Raw genomic sequence first — 16,187 nt, forward strand, 5'->3', positions numbered from 1 at the left:
CTCGAAGATGAATTTGTTTCTGAAAAACCAAATGGAGGAGATGGTAACACCTAAGAGGCAGCAGCACTCATTATTCGACGTAAGGTTCTGGAGAAGCCAATCATGCAAATCAAGAAGAAGGAAGTTATTTATGCCGGCTGCACAGATGAACGGGAGCCAGATGCCCACAGCGAATGGACAGTCTCGAAGGACGTGTAGAGTAGTCTCATCGGTACATGAGCATCTTGGACAAGTTGCCTGAAGGGTGAAATGTCTTTTTTTTCTTTCCACGTTGGTGAGGATAGCATTGTGAGACACTAGCCAGAGAAAGAACCGATTGTGTTCTGGTCCTTTCCAGTGCCAGATCACGCTGTGTAATTTACTAGCGATGCCTTCTTCTCCATTCAGCTTTTGGTATGTTGATTTAAAATCGAAAGAGCCGTTAGACGAAGGGTTCCAAGCAATTTGGTCTTCTTGCTTCCAAGAGGAGGGCAGGAAAATAGGCACAATCTTTTGAATAATCTCATCAGGCAGCCAAGTAGCGAGCCTATCATAATCCCAACTACCTGAAATAGTTAAAAAATCCATAAATTTGTCTTCCAAATTAATAGGCATACAAACCTGATTAGCATATGGCGCAAAAGAGCCAATATTTGGCACCCAATTATCGTTCCAAAAATTAATTTTGAAACCATCCCCAATACGCTAAATGTAGTTTTGTTGGACATTATCCCAAGACTTGCGTATGCCCTTCCAAAGATTTGATTCATTCCTCCTCCTTTCCACCTTAGGAATAATATCGGTACCACAACCATATTTAGAGCAAAGGATTCTGGCCCACAGAGAGTCTCTTTTTTCAATAAGACCCTATCCAGCTTTAGTCATGAAGGCACAATTCATTTTTTTCGAGTGGCGAATCCCGAGTCCTCCCAGTTTTTTTGGGGAGCAGACTTTGTCCCAGTTAATAAGATGGATTTTCTTGGAGTTTTCTGAGTTTTCCCAAAGAAAGTTCCTGCATTTATGATCAATCAAATTACAAGTAGATAAAGGAAGTAAAGCAGATTGCATAGTATAATAAGGAATATAAGATAGAACAGATTTCACCATGGTACATCTCCCTGCCAGGAAAAAAGAGGAAGCTTTCCAGCAATTTAGTCTGGAGTTGATCTTGTTGATAATATCACCATGTGTATTATTAGAGACTTTTGAGTGAAGGAGAGGGACACCCAAATACTTTCCAAGGTTATCAGTTCTGGAAAAATGAAGAAAGTTACTGATTTCAGATTTGACATTGTGACCCATATTTCTAGAGAAGAAAATTCTAGTTTTTTCTTGATTGATTTTTTGACCGGAGCTGACACAAAAAACTTCCAAGCACCTATTGATAATATCGGCTTGCTCCAAATTCGCTTCTGCAAATAGAATGAGGTCATCAGTGAAGCAGAGATGAGAAATATTAGGAGCATCCCTTTTAAGACAGATGGGTTTCTACCCATGCTGAACAGCTGCGCCAATGAGCTGAGACAAGTGCTCAATGTATAAAATAAAGATATACGGGGAAATGGGATCGCCTTGCCGAATTCCTCTAGTTGGCGTGAATTTGTCTAGCTCTTCTCCATTCCATAAAATTCTCATCTTAGCAGAGGAAATACAACAGTAAATCAAATGAATAATATGCTGAGGCAACCCAATATCGGAGAGAGTATCGTAGATAAAACTCCACGTGAGTCTATCATAGGCTTTTTCAAGGTCAATTTTGATAGCCATCCACCCTTTCGACCCCTTTTTGCTTCTCATATAATGAATAACCTCCTGAATAATAAAGATATTATCCGTACTGTGCCTCCCAGGTACAAAACTGCACTGAGTGGGAGCAACTAATTTTTTCATGACTTTTCTTAGCCGATTAGCAAGAATTTTGGTAACAACTTTGTAGGATACGTTGCAAAGGTTAATAGGGCGCATTTGCTTGAGGCTCGTCACCTGCTCTATTTTTGGAATAAGAATAATAAGGGTATCATTTAATTTCTCAATTTTTTTGGGATTAGCAAAAATTTGGTTCACTAAAGAGCACAGGTCATGACCAACACGATCCCACTGGCTTTGGTAGAAGATAGCCTGGAGACCATCCCTACCCGGAGCCTTAAAGCTCCCAATATGAAAGATAGCTTTCTTAATATCCAGCTCAGAAATGTTTCTGCCAACACTATACAAATCCTCTGCATTAAGCTGAGGAAAAGCATTATTAAGGACAAAAGGGTGATCGGAAAGAGATCATTATATAGATCAGCATAAAAAGAAAAAGCCATATTTTCTAGAGCGTTATTATCAGTTATAAGGCTACCATTAGAGTCAAGTAGAGATGTCACCTTATTTTTTCGACGTTTAATCATAATTGACCCATGAAAGAACTTTGTGTTGTGATCGCCGAATTCAATCCATTTACACCTGGATTTCTGGTACCAGAGAAGTTCCTCCTAATTGAGCACATTTTCATATTCCTTTCAGAGATCAATTTGGAGCTTTTCAAGAAATTGATTACTGCCCTGAGAAAGGCTTGAAGTTATACCATTCAGTCGTTTGAGAAAAGTTCTTTTTCTTTTAAAAATATCCCCAAAAACATCATGATTCCAATTTTTTAGAGAATTTTTTAAGCTTATTATACCATCAAACCAAGAATCCTGCACATTCCAAGAATTCTCAATCATTCTGTGAAAATTAGGGTGAAAAATCCAAGCAGCAACAAAAACGGAAAGGTCTTCTGTGTCTATTGTAAGAGGCTTCAGTAGAGAGTTGGAGGCAAATGGCCGTGTGATCTGACTTGAACTTCGGTAAATGCTTAAGGCTAGCTTCGGAGAAGGCCAGCTGCCAGTCAAGGTTACACAGACCACGATCCAATCTCTCGACTAAATCACCTCTTCTCCAAGTGAAAGGCCAGCCCATATAACCTAAATCCACCAATCCACAATCAGAAACGCAACTTTGAAAGTCTGAGCAAGCTCCAGAATTAGCACTACAAGTACCCCCTTGTCTTTCATAATCATGAAGAAGAGCATTAAAATCTCCTAAGATGCACCAAGGAAGATTGATATTGGCTGCCAGGAAACAAAGGGAAGTCCAAAGGGATCTTCTATTCCGGCGTTGTGGGCTGCCATAAACAGCAGAAAGGAGCCAAGTAGCAGCATTATTACTGGTAAGCCTAAGATGAACAATTTGCTGATTATGTTCTAAAATATCAACTTTCCAAGAACCTGAGTCCCATAGGCACCAAATTCCTCCCGAATGACCATTAGCTTCCACAATAAAGGAACTATCAAATCCAATTTTGTCACGAACAGCAGCCCCACGCGAACCACTTATATGAGTTTCAAGAAGAATAATGAAATTTGCATTATACTCTCTTCTAATATCTCTAATAAAAGTAGGAAAAGTTTTCCTTCCAGCACCTCTACAATTCCAACTTATAATATTCATCACAAAACAAACAGAAAAGGGAGCATCACCAAAGACGAAAATCACGCCGAGGCTTGAGCCTGGGTTCTCGATTCGGACTTATCCGAGGAGTCAGCCCCATTATTGGAGTTCTTCCATATAATGAGAGACTTGACATCGTCTGGAGGTCTCCCGACGTTTGCCCCTGACTCGTACCCTAACTCCATTGGCTTTGAAGAGGAACCAGTAGAAGGGGAAGCAATCATAGGGTTAGAACGAATCGCATAGTCTTCAAATTGAATCTTTACCCTTTTTGCAGCAACATCAGCTTCGTATTGCTCCCGTCCTAACCGACGCATATAATTCATAACGACACCCTCCATAGCTTCAACTTCGGGATCTTTAGATTTAGGAGTAGGGGAGGGAACGTTCTTAGGAGTTGCCACCGAAGAGGAGGAAGGCTTGGTAGTGGCTTTAAGGATGGACTTCACTAATTTTTCATTCTGGGCTAGCCCAACTTTATTAAATAAAGGTTTCTTGCCCATTTGGAAATTTTTGCCAGCACCTTGCTTTAGAACTTTTTTTTGAATGGGCTGGGAGTTTGCTTTCTCTTTTTGGACCTTATTAGGAGAAGCCCAATTATTGGTAATACTTGAAGATTTACCTTCTGCATGTGGTTCACCCTTCAACGTGATTAGTGCACTTTCTTCATGCAATGCATTGAATCTTGACCCATGTTCCTTTCCCTTATTATCTTCCTCATTAATAGACCTATGATTATAGAAAGAATCATGTCGTTGATTGCTTCCAGGATTATTCGGATTATTATTGCCATTTTTCCTTCTAAGTGGTTGTTTGACCGTCATCCACGGCCCGAAACAAGGAGGATCTTGGTTATTGCTTGAAACGCTTTGATTGTGGGAATCATGAGACTTTCCATTTTGGTCCGCGGAATCAACGTGATTCTGATTATCAGAGTTGATATTCTCCTCTTCTCCATCAGCATTGACTTGGCTCGCCGGTTCTTTCACCAGAGTTTCATTACAATGATCTAACCGGTGACCATTTTTTCCACAGGAGAAGCAGATTTGATGCAAACCTTCATATTTAATATTTAGGACCTCGCCAAAGACAAAAATTCTGGGAACTAACTACTTTCTCAGATCAATCTTGACACATATACGTGCAAAATGACCTCTAGAATGAATTGATGTAGTGCGATCGATCTTAAGCATGTAGCCAATAGTTGAACCCGCTCTCCAAAGAAATCTATGGTTATAGAGTTTGATCGGAAGGTTGGGAATACGAATCTAAACAGCAGCTTTTCTGACTTCTTTCTCAGAAGATAAAAAGAAGGGTCTCCAACGTTGGACAATAAGATAGTGACCATCAATCATCCAAGGACCTTCCATAAGGGCATGATTATAGTCACCTTCATCTGCAAAATGAACCCAAAAATAATTACGATCCATGTCGGTAACATTAATCTTACCTTTATTAGCCCAATCACGTTGGAGGCGTTGCTCCATGAATCCTAAGCCTACTCGTTTGCCCAGAATTTTGACCATGAGAGCAGCACGCCAAGGTTTGTACCATTCATCGAATTCATCTTTGGATATTGGAATATTGGGATATGTATCAAAGGGCTTCTCCACTTGATCATCATTCTCAGTAGTCTTGTACCACTTGTCTTCCGGGTTTGGCTCATCTTCATCGATGGATCAGCAACAAGGTCGTCACCCTTGACACTGGGTCTAGCAGGTTTGAGTAGAGACTCCTTGTAAGACACTTTGGTTATCATAAGAGTATCTCCATTCTGATGGTTAATATCCATCTCATCACTAGTGTTAGAATATAATGTTAGAATATAATTAGGATCAATTAGGATCGATTAGTATTATTTAACATATCTGAATATTTATTATTAAAAAAAACTGCATAAACTCTCTAAAATAGGTGCAGACGGAACTGCCGGAAGGAAGTGCAGACGGAACTGCCGGAAGAAAGCGCAAACGGAACTGCCGGAAGGAAGCGCAGACGGAACTGCCGCTTGTCTGAAGGAAGCACAGATGGAACTGCCGCTAGTCTGAAGGAGGCGCAGCTGGAACTGTATTATTGAGTGAAATCAAATTGTCTATTTAAGTTGTCTATTCAAGATGTCTGGAATGGTCCAAAAGGGTATTTATAGGTACTAAGAGAATCGAAATAATAAAGACGTAATATCCTATAATAAATATTCAGATATGCTAAATAATAATAATTGATCCTAATTGATCCTAATTATATTCTAACATCCTCCCGAAAAAACTGCATAAACTCTCTAAAACGGGTGCAGACGGAACTGCCGGAAGGAAGCGCAGATGGAGACGGAACTGCCGCTTGTCTGAAGGAAGCGCAGATGGAACATCTGCTAGTCTGAAGGAAGCGTAGATGGAACTGCCGCTAGTCTGAAGGAAGCGCAGCCGGAACTGCTGCTATTTGAAGGAAGTGCAGATGGAACTGCCAGAAAGAAACGCAGACGGAACTACCACAGAAAAACACAGTCGAAACGCAGATAAAATTACCACAAGAGAACACAGACGAAACTACCACGAGAGAACGCAACGGAACTGCTACGAGAGAACGCAGACGGAACTGTCACGATAGAACAAAAACTATATGATTTGATTATTTGACTCGTAAAAACATAAGACAGAGAAAATAAGCTAGTTGGTGAGGTGAAAAAGCATCAAAGTGACAAAAAGAAAAGAAGAATGACATAGAAAAAAATGCAAAATTTACAGTGATTTCACCGCAAGAAAAACAACTTATCCTATACTATGGCTCTGATACCATGTTAGAAAGGGGAGATGGAGCAATAGAAAAAATATTTGAGTATTTAAATAGTATAGAATGATACAATATAAAAATATATTTATAAGTGTTAAGAAAATTATAATAATAAAAACATAATATCTTATAATAAATATTCAGATATGCTAAATAATACTAATTGATCATAATTGATCTTAATTATATTCTAATAATTAGATCGATTAAGATCAACTTGATTTCTTGTTTTGACTTTTTTTTATACTTCTGAACTAAATCTTCTTCTTGACGAGAAACCCTACCAGAGCTTTCCATCAAATTAGTCTTCGTATGTAATCCAGAGTTAAAACTTGTGAAATGCGCATACAAGATCAGCTGTTAATTTTTCTCACAATTATTGGGCAACATATCTAAGGGGAGAGGAAAACGCAAGTTAGCAGCAGAAAATTTTGAAAAGTCAATTAAGGTGATACAATGCAACAAAGAGCAAGTAGCATTTCTCTTATATTAATATTATATAGATATACAGTACAGGTGTTGATGCCGTAGTGAGTGAAGGTCCCAAGACTTAACGCGTGTCAACCTCTTCTTTTGCATGGCATCTTGTCCCTAACCCCAACACCATGTTCTTATAAGCTCCCCCCACTCCCCTCTCTCATGCTATCCACCACTACTCTTGTACCTTCTTTGCTGCAATGGCGGTTTCAGCTGTTTCTTTTTCCAGCAAGAGGCCAATGTCAATATCATTATTGTCCTCCTGGATGCTCTTCGCGGTGTTCTTGCACACTGCACAAGCCACCAGACTGCTGGATTCTTCCAACTGGGACCCCAAGATTCTGCTACCTTCCCAGCTGGATGATGAATCCGCTCCTGTTGATGACCAAGAAGAAGAAGAAGCAGCTGGCACCCGATGGGCGGTTCTTGTAGCTGGTTCATCTGGCTTTGGCAATTACAGGCACCAGGTCTCTTCTCTTTCATTCTTCCTAACCTTAATCACTTATGAATGGATGAATTATGTGTAATTAACTAATTATGAAGTTAATTAGACAATTAATTACTACTGCAGGCGGATGTGTGCCATGCATACCAGCTGCTTAAAAAGGATGGCCTGAAAGAAGAGAACATAGTGGTGTTTATGCACGATGACATTGCTACTGACCCCTTGAATCCTAGACCTGGTGTCATCATTAACCATCCAGAGGGACCTAATGTCTATGACGGAGTCCCCAAGGTATATATTTCAAACTATAATTAATGGGATCATATATAATATTCTCATTAATTATGTTATTGTAGGATTACACCGGTGGGAACGTGACAACAGAGAACCTGTTTGCTGTACTTCTTGGGGACAAGACTAAACTCAAGGGTGGAAGTGGCAAAGTAATTGATAGCAAACCCAATGACAGGATATTCTTCTTCTACTCTGATCATGGAGGCCCGGGAGTCCTTGGTCAGTCATTCACATTGGTTTAGTTTCCTTTGATATTGATATATGACACATTCAAAAAAGGAAAAGTATAGGAAGAGAATGAAAATACTAAATAATGTGAATAATAGATATATCGGATGTTTATTTCATTAGGTGGTGTACATTTCATTAGGTGTACGGAGGATTATTTTAATATTAAGATTTAGGTGGATAATTTAGAGGTCTAATATGTTTTTATTTAATTGGTGGTTTTATTTAATTGGTGGTTGTTCATATTGTTCAAGATAGTTATTGATTACCTAGCACACCCAAAAAAAATCAAAGCTAGTAATTTCTTGTTCGATCAGGGATGCCAAACTTGCCATACCTGTATGGGAAGGATTTTGTTGACGTGTTGAAGAAGAAGCATGCTGCTAAGGGTTACAAGGAGATGGTAAATACATATATTTCAATGTTTCATTGTGTTGTATTGAAAACTAAGGGTGAATAGTATGTATGTGTAGGTTATATATATAGAAGCTTGCGAAAGTGGGAGCTTCGTTGAGGGTATTATGCCAACTGATTTGAACGTTTATGTGACAACTGCATCCAATGCAGAAGAGAGTAGTTGGGGAACTTATTGCCCTGGGATGGATCCTGCTCCACCCCCAGAGTACATCACTTGTCTTGGTGATTTGTACAGCGTGTCTTGGATGGAAGACAGGTACTCTTCTTCTCTATTATTTCTTCCTCTCTTTTCAAATTTTAATTCTGTTTATATGTAATGTGTGCAGCCAGACTCACAATCTTAAAAAAGAAACCGTGCAGCAACAATATCAATCGGTAAGATGTTTTTTTATCAATAATATTATAACATCATATTCATATTGATATATAATAATCAGTAAGGTTTCTTTGTATTGTTATGCAGGTGAAGGAACGGACTTCTAATTATAACAACTATGCGATTGGTTCTCATGTGATGGAGTATGGTGATACCAAAATCAAAGCTGATAAGCTCTCTCTCTTTCAAGGCTTCGATCCTGCATCCATCAACTTCCCTCCAAACAACAGCATCCTACCACCACAGACCCCTGTTGAAGTTGTTAACCAGAGAGATGCAGATCTTTTCTTCATGTGGCAAAGGGTATATAAAATAAAATAGAATAAAATAATGCTCCTTTTTCCTATCAACTCAGCTTATGATGAACAGTGCGGGTTGGTTTTTGTTCTGTTTACAGTACAAGAGATTGGAGCAGGGAGCAGAAGAAAAGGCACAAACCCTGAAGGAGATTAGAGACACAGTGAATCACAGGAATCATATAGATGGCAGTGTGAAATTGATTGGTACTTTGCTGTATGGACCTGGAAAATCATCCTCAGTTCTGGAATCAGCGAGGGAACATGCTGGTCTGCCTCTTGTTGATGACTGGACATGCTTAAAATCAATGGTATATACGGGAGGCCGAACATGTTCAATTTGTTTTTTGGGTCGGATTCTGATTGTGTTGTGAATAATGGTGATTGCAGGTTCGAGTGTTTGAAAGTCACTGTGGATCCTTGACTCAATACGGCATGAAACACATGAGGGCATTCGCGAATATTTGCAACAGCGGTGTCTCTCAAGCATCCGTGGAGGAGGCTTGTGTAGCAGCTTGTGGAGGATATGAGCCTCGCGATTTACATCCATCAAATAGAGGCTATAGTGCTTGATTCTGCATACTGCCAACTTCTCTGTTCTTGGTGCACTATGGATCGGAATGTGGATTTCCAAATCTATGTGTAACTATAAATAGATGTATCAATAAACATAGTTTCCCTATGCGGCTTATGCTTATGTATTTGTGGCTCGTCCTTTATGTGTAACTAGCGGAGCAGCCCCTGCATTCAAATAATAATGTATATATGTTTTCCATGAGGATATGGTTATAAAAGGGCAAAGAAGAATGCAATCATAATATAAAAAGCATAAAATTATAAATACGGGAGTTATCAATTTTTTCTATAACCCTCGTATTTCATACGAAGAACACAAAACCATAACACTGGTTTATATGTCTGGAAAGTTAATACAAATCTATTTAAGCATGAATTTACTATAACCAAGCAGATTGACCTCAATTAGAATGTTAAACAGAAATCACAGCTAATGAAAAAACATACCATCCATAAGACAAGTGTGATTTTGTTCCCTGCACAAACACTTCACCAGAAGTCTTGGTTGAATGATGCAAATTACCCGAAGAAAAAAAATTCATAATTTTCAATTTAGCTTAAAGCATACAAATATATTTATTATTGATCAAGGACAAAGGAAGTTGTTTTAAGACCTGCAATGGCACATAACAATGTAGATTTCCCCACCTTAGCAAGTCCCATAATCAGAGTCATTGTACCAGGTAAGTCATAACCGATATAATTGAACTCTTAATAACATCAGAATATTTTCTTTTGCCCTTTATAGTAATAGTCAAATTTCTCCACAAAACAGAAGCACCGGCAACATCGAGTTTTTGCCATATTGAAGACAATATCGAGTTTTTGTCATATTGATGACATTATCTGATCCAAAATTGATTTGGATGTATTTTTGTTTAAAATTGATTTGGTCTGTACTTGTTTTAAACTGAGTTTGTTTGTGTATCGTCATCATTAAGTAATTTTGGTTCATTCGGAATTTAATTTTTAGTTCATTCTAAATGTAATTTCGGTTTATTTCTGAGTGAATTTCTGATCATTCAATTTTATTTGTTTGCTTGTTTTCCAACGCAATCATTAAGTAATTTTTGTTCATTCTAGATTTAAAATAAGGTGCACTTGGTCTGTGTTTATTTTAAAACGAGTTTATTTGTGTATTGTCACCATTAAGTAAATTTAGCTTATTCAAAATTTAATTTTCAGTTCATTTCTGAGTGAATTAAGGTGCATTTGGTTTCGTTGTTCTGCACAATTCAAAACTGTTCCTCCTCACATCCTCTCTTGAGAGGAATAAAACCAAGAAAAATAGAAGAAAAAATCAAACAAAAAAGAAGAAACAAGAATAAAAAAACTTCTCATCATATTCTTCTTCTTCTTCTTGTCTTGTTCATCTTCTCCTTCTTGTTTTTTCTTCTCATAATTCTTCTTGTTTAACCTTCTTAATAATAATAAAAACATGAAAAAATCAAGCAAAGAAGAAAAAAAAATGCATAATGATGCAAAATCACTTGATGGACTTGAATGTGTTTTTGTTCATGATTCAATTTTGTTTGCGTGCTTGTTTTCGAACGCAATCATTAAGTAATTTCGGTTCATTCTGGATTTAAATAAGGTGCGCTTGGTCTGTGCTTGTTTTGAAACGAGTTTGTTTGTGTATTGTCATCATTAAGTAATTTTGGTTCATTCGAAATTTAATTTTCGATTCATTTTGGATGTAATTTCGATTCATTTTTGAGTAAATTTATGATTATTCAATTTTGTTTGTGTCCTTGTTTTCGAACATAATCATTAAGCAAGTTCGGTTCATTCTAGATTTAAAGAAGGTGCGCTTGATCTGTACTTGTTTTGAAATGAGTTGTTTGTGTATCGTCATCATTAAGTAATTTTGGTTTATTCGAAATTTAATTTTTGGTTCATTTTTGAGTGAATTAAGGTGCATTTAGTCTCGTTTTGCACAATTTAAAATTTTTTTCTCCTCATCTTCTACTACTTCTTCATCTTCTTTTTATTTCATTTTGTTATAATTCTTCTTGTTTCACTCTATTAAAAGGAAAAAATCAAGAAAAAGAAAAGAAAAATCAAACAAAGAAGAAAAAGAAATTCATAATGCTGCAAAATCACCAAAGAGAGGAGAAGAAAAAGAAAAAAATGCAACAACAACAGTAGCACCAAAAGAACGACGTGAGGAGAAAACACGCGAAAAAAAGGAACGTGAAGGAGGAGGAGGAGGAGGAGGAGGAGGAGGAAAAGAGGAGAAGAACGAGAAGGAGGAGGAGGAATGCGAAGAAGAAGAAGACGACGACGATAACGTCAAGTCCCGCGCGTATAATCATGTTCTTTTAATTAGAGTAATTTTTGTTGGTGTTGAGTCTACTTGATTAAACTTAGATGACAATAATGTTTGGATGCGTAACAAATCTGATATACTAATACTTAGTGAACATAGTTGTCTTAATGGCGGAATTTTAAATTTGAAGATAGTGTGCTATATGTCTATGCTAAATAGTATCAGTAGCACTTTGAAATTGAATCATACCAATTAAACTAAACTTAGCCCTGAAGGCATGAACTACAATTTATTTTTTTTAAGTAAAATTTTTTTATTAAAGATATAATAAAATATGTGATCCAACTTAGAACAACAAATACAAGTTAATAGAACTATCGAAAAAAAAAACTCTTGCAATAATTTAGAATTAAACGAAACTATGTGAATAAAAAAAAGAAAGAGTATGTTCAGAGTACATTATATCCCAATTGAGTTTTCATCCCCAAAACTCCTCTGCAGCTCTTCGGATAGCCATGGCAATTTCAGAACTCTATACTAATTTGTTTTCAAAAATCTTTTGGTTTTTCGCAATCCAAATTTTCCAGAGTGCTATTGCAATGATGGTCTTCTTTTTCTTGATTTGATGTCCAGAATTCAAAGCTCCATTAACATTTATCCACCATCTCCAGAACTCTGGATTGTCACCAGGTATATTTGGAAACTCTAATTTCATACTTGTGTAGAGTGAGGGCAAGTAATTAAGCAATGCATTATGAGTAAAAAATGTATTTCTGATCAGTTTCTCATTCCAATCACCATTAGGGAATAAAAATTGATGAACGCATTGTAAACTATGGTCCTTGGATTGATTTTGTGGTGAAAGAGCGTTACCGTTGGCTTAGAATTTCTTTTCGGTAAAAGAGAAAATAACTTCGTTGCAAGTATAATTCCAAATCGACAAGTAACACTCAATCAAAGTTTAGATTTTGGTTATCACAAGTCCAACTCAATAAAGATAACCGAGAGTATTAGTCTCGGGTCATTCTCCCTAGGAATTGCAATCGAATGTTCAATTATTGGTTATGAAGCTCAAGGGGGTTGGGTTGATAAAACAATAAATTAAATGACAGGAAAAGAAATCAAACAAGTAAAGATAACAAATACTAAAGAGAGACATTCATGCCAAGGATTGAGAATCAATACTTTCTATCCTAGTCATTAATTATCATACAATAGTTAACAAGAGCTAATCATATTAAGTCATCTCCAATATCGGAAGAAGGTACAAATGTTATCTTCACATTGAGAGAAAGTTAAATAAGACTAGTTAATCTCAATTCAAAAGTCCTAATCAACTCACTAATTGAACTAGCAAGATATTAGAGTCAATGAAAATATTATTAACTAACAACCCTAGATCACCAACATAAGTTGGGTGTCAATGACTTAAGATTGCCTAATTTCTTTTTCCAAGCCAAGAATGCTCAAAAAGCTACTCTAATATCCAACCAAACATTTTATCAAATACTTGGAAGGCATAAAAGGAAAGCATCATAAATTGCAAGAAATGTAAATCTACAACTACCCAATGCAAGAAAAGTAAGATTGACAACTCAATTAAATAATAAAGGAACATAAAACATAAATTGCATTAAATGAAAATTCAAATCCAACAAGAATTCATCAACATAAAAAGAGACATAAAAAGGAAAATTAACACTATAAACTAAGAGAACAAAGATGTAGGAACAAGAAATTGCAAAGAAAACTATATAAAAGCAAGAAATTAAACCTAGATCGAAGAGGAAAATTAACCTAAGAACCCTACTTCTAGAGAGAAGAGGGAGCTTCTCTCTTTAGAAAACTACCCTACATGATCCTAAGTTAATCTAATTACTCTCCCTTTGTCCAATCTTCAATTCTGCATGAAATAGCCTCAGAAACGAGTTGGATTTGGGCCTGGGAAGCTCAGAAATTGCCCTCAGCGCATTCACTTCAATGAGGTCACGTGACCAACGTCACATGTGTGCGTGGACGACGCGTTCACATCGCTGGAAAATTCCCTCCTCACGCGTATGCGTGGGTGACGCGTGCGCGTGGCTTGCAGATCTCTTACTCACGTGTACGCGTGGGTGACGCGTGCACGTGGCCTTCAATTCTCCAAATGCTTATTTCTTCATGAATTCTCCACTTTGCATGCTTTTCTCTTCACTTCTTCCATCCAATACTTGCCTTATGAATCTGAAATCACTCAACAAACATATCAAGGTATCGAATGGAATCAAAGTGAATCAAAATTAGCAATTTAAAGGCCTAAAAAGCATGTTTTCACTCTTAAGCATAAATTTAGGGAGAATTACAAAACCATGCTATTCCATTGAATAAATGTGAGATAAGTTGATAAAATTTTCTAAATTAAGTACAAGGTAAACCACAAAATTGGGGTTTATCAAACCTCCCCACACTTAAACTAAGCATGTCCTCATGCTAAACTCAAGAAAGAGATATAGGGTATCAACATTTATTCAATACAAACTATCTACATGCAATCTATCTATTTGCATGCAACTACTTGGTCAAAATAAATCAATTCCCAAGAATACATATATAAACATAAGGGCTAAAGGTATTAACAACCAAATCAAATCCACAATTGAATTGAGTTATTGAAAAGATTTTAACAACTTGCAAGAAAGGAGATAATAATAGGTGAAAACATGTAATTGAGCAATCAAACCCTCACCGGATGTGTATCTGCTCTAGTCGCCCAAGTGTATAGGGTTGATTCACTCAATTCTCCTTTAATTATTCTTTCCAAGATTTGTTTTTCATCTAACAATAAAAAATTATTCCATGCATGCATACAAATATCATGAGGACTTTTCATAAGGTTGTAATGGGGCTAAGATCAAGGTAGGGTGCATATGGCTAAGTGGACTAGAATTTGAATCTTTGATTAACTTAAACTTTTCACCTAACCTATGACAACCTATACAATTTAAATGCTAACCTAACTACCCATTTTTCACTATTTTACACACTCATGCATTCTCTTTTTTTTTTTATCACAACCCATATGCATTGCTTATTATTGAATTTCACTTTGGGGTATTTTGTCCCCTTTTTATTGGTTCTTTTTTCTTTTCTTTTTATTTTTTTATATATTTTTTCTCTTTTTCTTTTTGATGAATTATATACAAAGGTACCAATGCATATGGTTTAAACATTTAATGCATGAGTATGTACCCAATTCCTAAAATTTTTAACAAAAATACAAAAATACACTTTTACCTCTACTAATGTTCCCAAGCTTTCCTCCCACTTAAATGACACACACCCTCACCAGCCTAAGCTAATCAAAGATCTAAATTAGAGAACATTTATTATTTTTCACTTAGGGATAGTGATATGCTAAATTAAAGAACAAAGGGGATTTAACGTAGGCTCAAAATTGGTTAACAATGGTAGATAAAAGGTAAGGCTATTTAGGTAAGTGAGCTATTGAAATAATGGCCTCAATCATATAAATACATTCATACACAAAATAATAGACATAGAGAATCAAACAAATCAAAGATTACAAGCATAGAAAGAGAATAATACACACAAGAATGGAAATAAGTGGTTATATGATGTAACCACACCATTAGGCTCAAAACTCACATGCTTATGTGTTCTTAGCTCAAAAACATGTTCCATAATGTATAGTTTAAGCAAGTTCTAAAAATTTTTTTACTCAAATCAATTGGGATGTCAATGCCCTATTAAGAATGTTTTTCTTGGAGAATTTCATTATTTTAACTAAGCTTATTATATATATATATATATATGCAAACCTAGAAAGTACATCTAAAAATTCTAAAAGACCTAATAATCAAAGAAAAATAAAATGTGAAAGTGTTAGAATTAGAAATTTGTCACCCAAAAATGACCGTTTCGGTCGGATGACCTCCCCACACTTAAAATTTTGCACCGTTCTCGGTGCATTCAAAGATGAGCAAGGGGGATATGGTGACTTTCCGGATTGCCACCTTCAGCTGGTGGATCAACCGGTTACTGCATGTTCTTTCTTCTGCTTCCCTTGTTGCTTATGGTGCATCCTCCATGAAAAATAGAAAACCAGATAAGAAAACAAGTAAATGCAAAAGTAAGGAAGCATATATTGTTGGAATGAGGTAATAATCACTAGAATGAAGTGAGTGACCCAATGTGTGACATGGATAAAAGTAAGTGTCCATTCTAAGTTGCGTGCGATTTAGAACACACACACTAACATAAAAAGCTATGTCACAGTTACACAAAAGGAACATGCACTTCACTCATTCTAGTGTGCTTAAGATGCTTCAAAGGAACTTGTAAGTTAGGATAAGCAAACAAGTAATAAAGGAGCATGGAAGCACTCAAGCAAATAATCAACCAATAGCGAATTGGATAATGAATGGACATTGATTGATGTGTAAGTAAACTTAGTGAACCAAATAAAATATAGAGCTCACACGTCAAACAATGACACATATTGAAGTTTATTTGCAACACCTAAGTGACATAGAGGTGAAACACATGGGTGCTATGAAACTTAGGAAAAAG

At 36.5% G+C, this 16,187-nt stretch overlaps 1 protein-coding gene across 1 annotated transcript; it reads left to right on the top strand.

Annotated features, from left to right (window-relative positions):
• Nucleotides 1–6,935: 6,935 nt before the first annotated feature.
• Nucleotides 6,936–9,447, top strand: LOC130982587 (legumain-like). The gene is made up of 9 exons (XM_057906625.1): nt 6,936–7,184; nt 7,289–7,453; nt 7,519–7,675; nt 8,002–8,087; nt 8,158–8,357; nt 8,428–8,476; nt 8,565–8,780; nt 8,875–9,084; nt 9,164–9,447. The coding sequence occupies exons 1-9, from the start codon at nt 6,957–6,959 to the stop codon at nt 9,344–9,346; spliced, it is 1,494 nt and encodes a 497-aa protein (XP_057762608.1). The 5' UTR covers nt 6,936–6,956; the 3' UTR covers nt 9,347–9,447.
• The last annotated feature ends 6,740 nt before the right edge of the window (nt 9,448–16,187 follow it).

Source organism: Arachis stenosperma, chromosome 5, assembly GCF_014773155.1.
Source record: "Arachis stenosperma cultivar V10309 chromosome 5, arast.V10309.gnm1.PFL2, whole genome shotgun sequence".
Classification (NCBI taxonomy): Eukaryota; Viridiplantae; Streptophyta; class Magnoliopsida; order Fabales; family Fabaceae; genus Arachis; species Arachis stenosperma.

Bases quoted from the DNA above. Each gene is read 5' to 3' on its own strand.
- LOC130982587 (XM_057906625.1), top strand. From the start codon at position 6,957: ATGTCAATATCATTATTGTCCTCCTGGATGCTCTTCGCGGTGTTCTTG. The intron at 7,185-7,288 runs GTCTCTTCTCTT...TTACTACTGCAG, and splicing joins TTGGCAATTACAGGCACCAG to GCGGATGTGTGCCATGCATA. The intron at 8,477-8,564 runs GTAAGATGTTTT...ATTGTTATGCAG, and splicing joins TGCAGCAACAATATCAATCG to GTGAAGGAACGGACTTCTAA.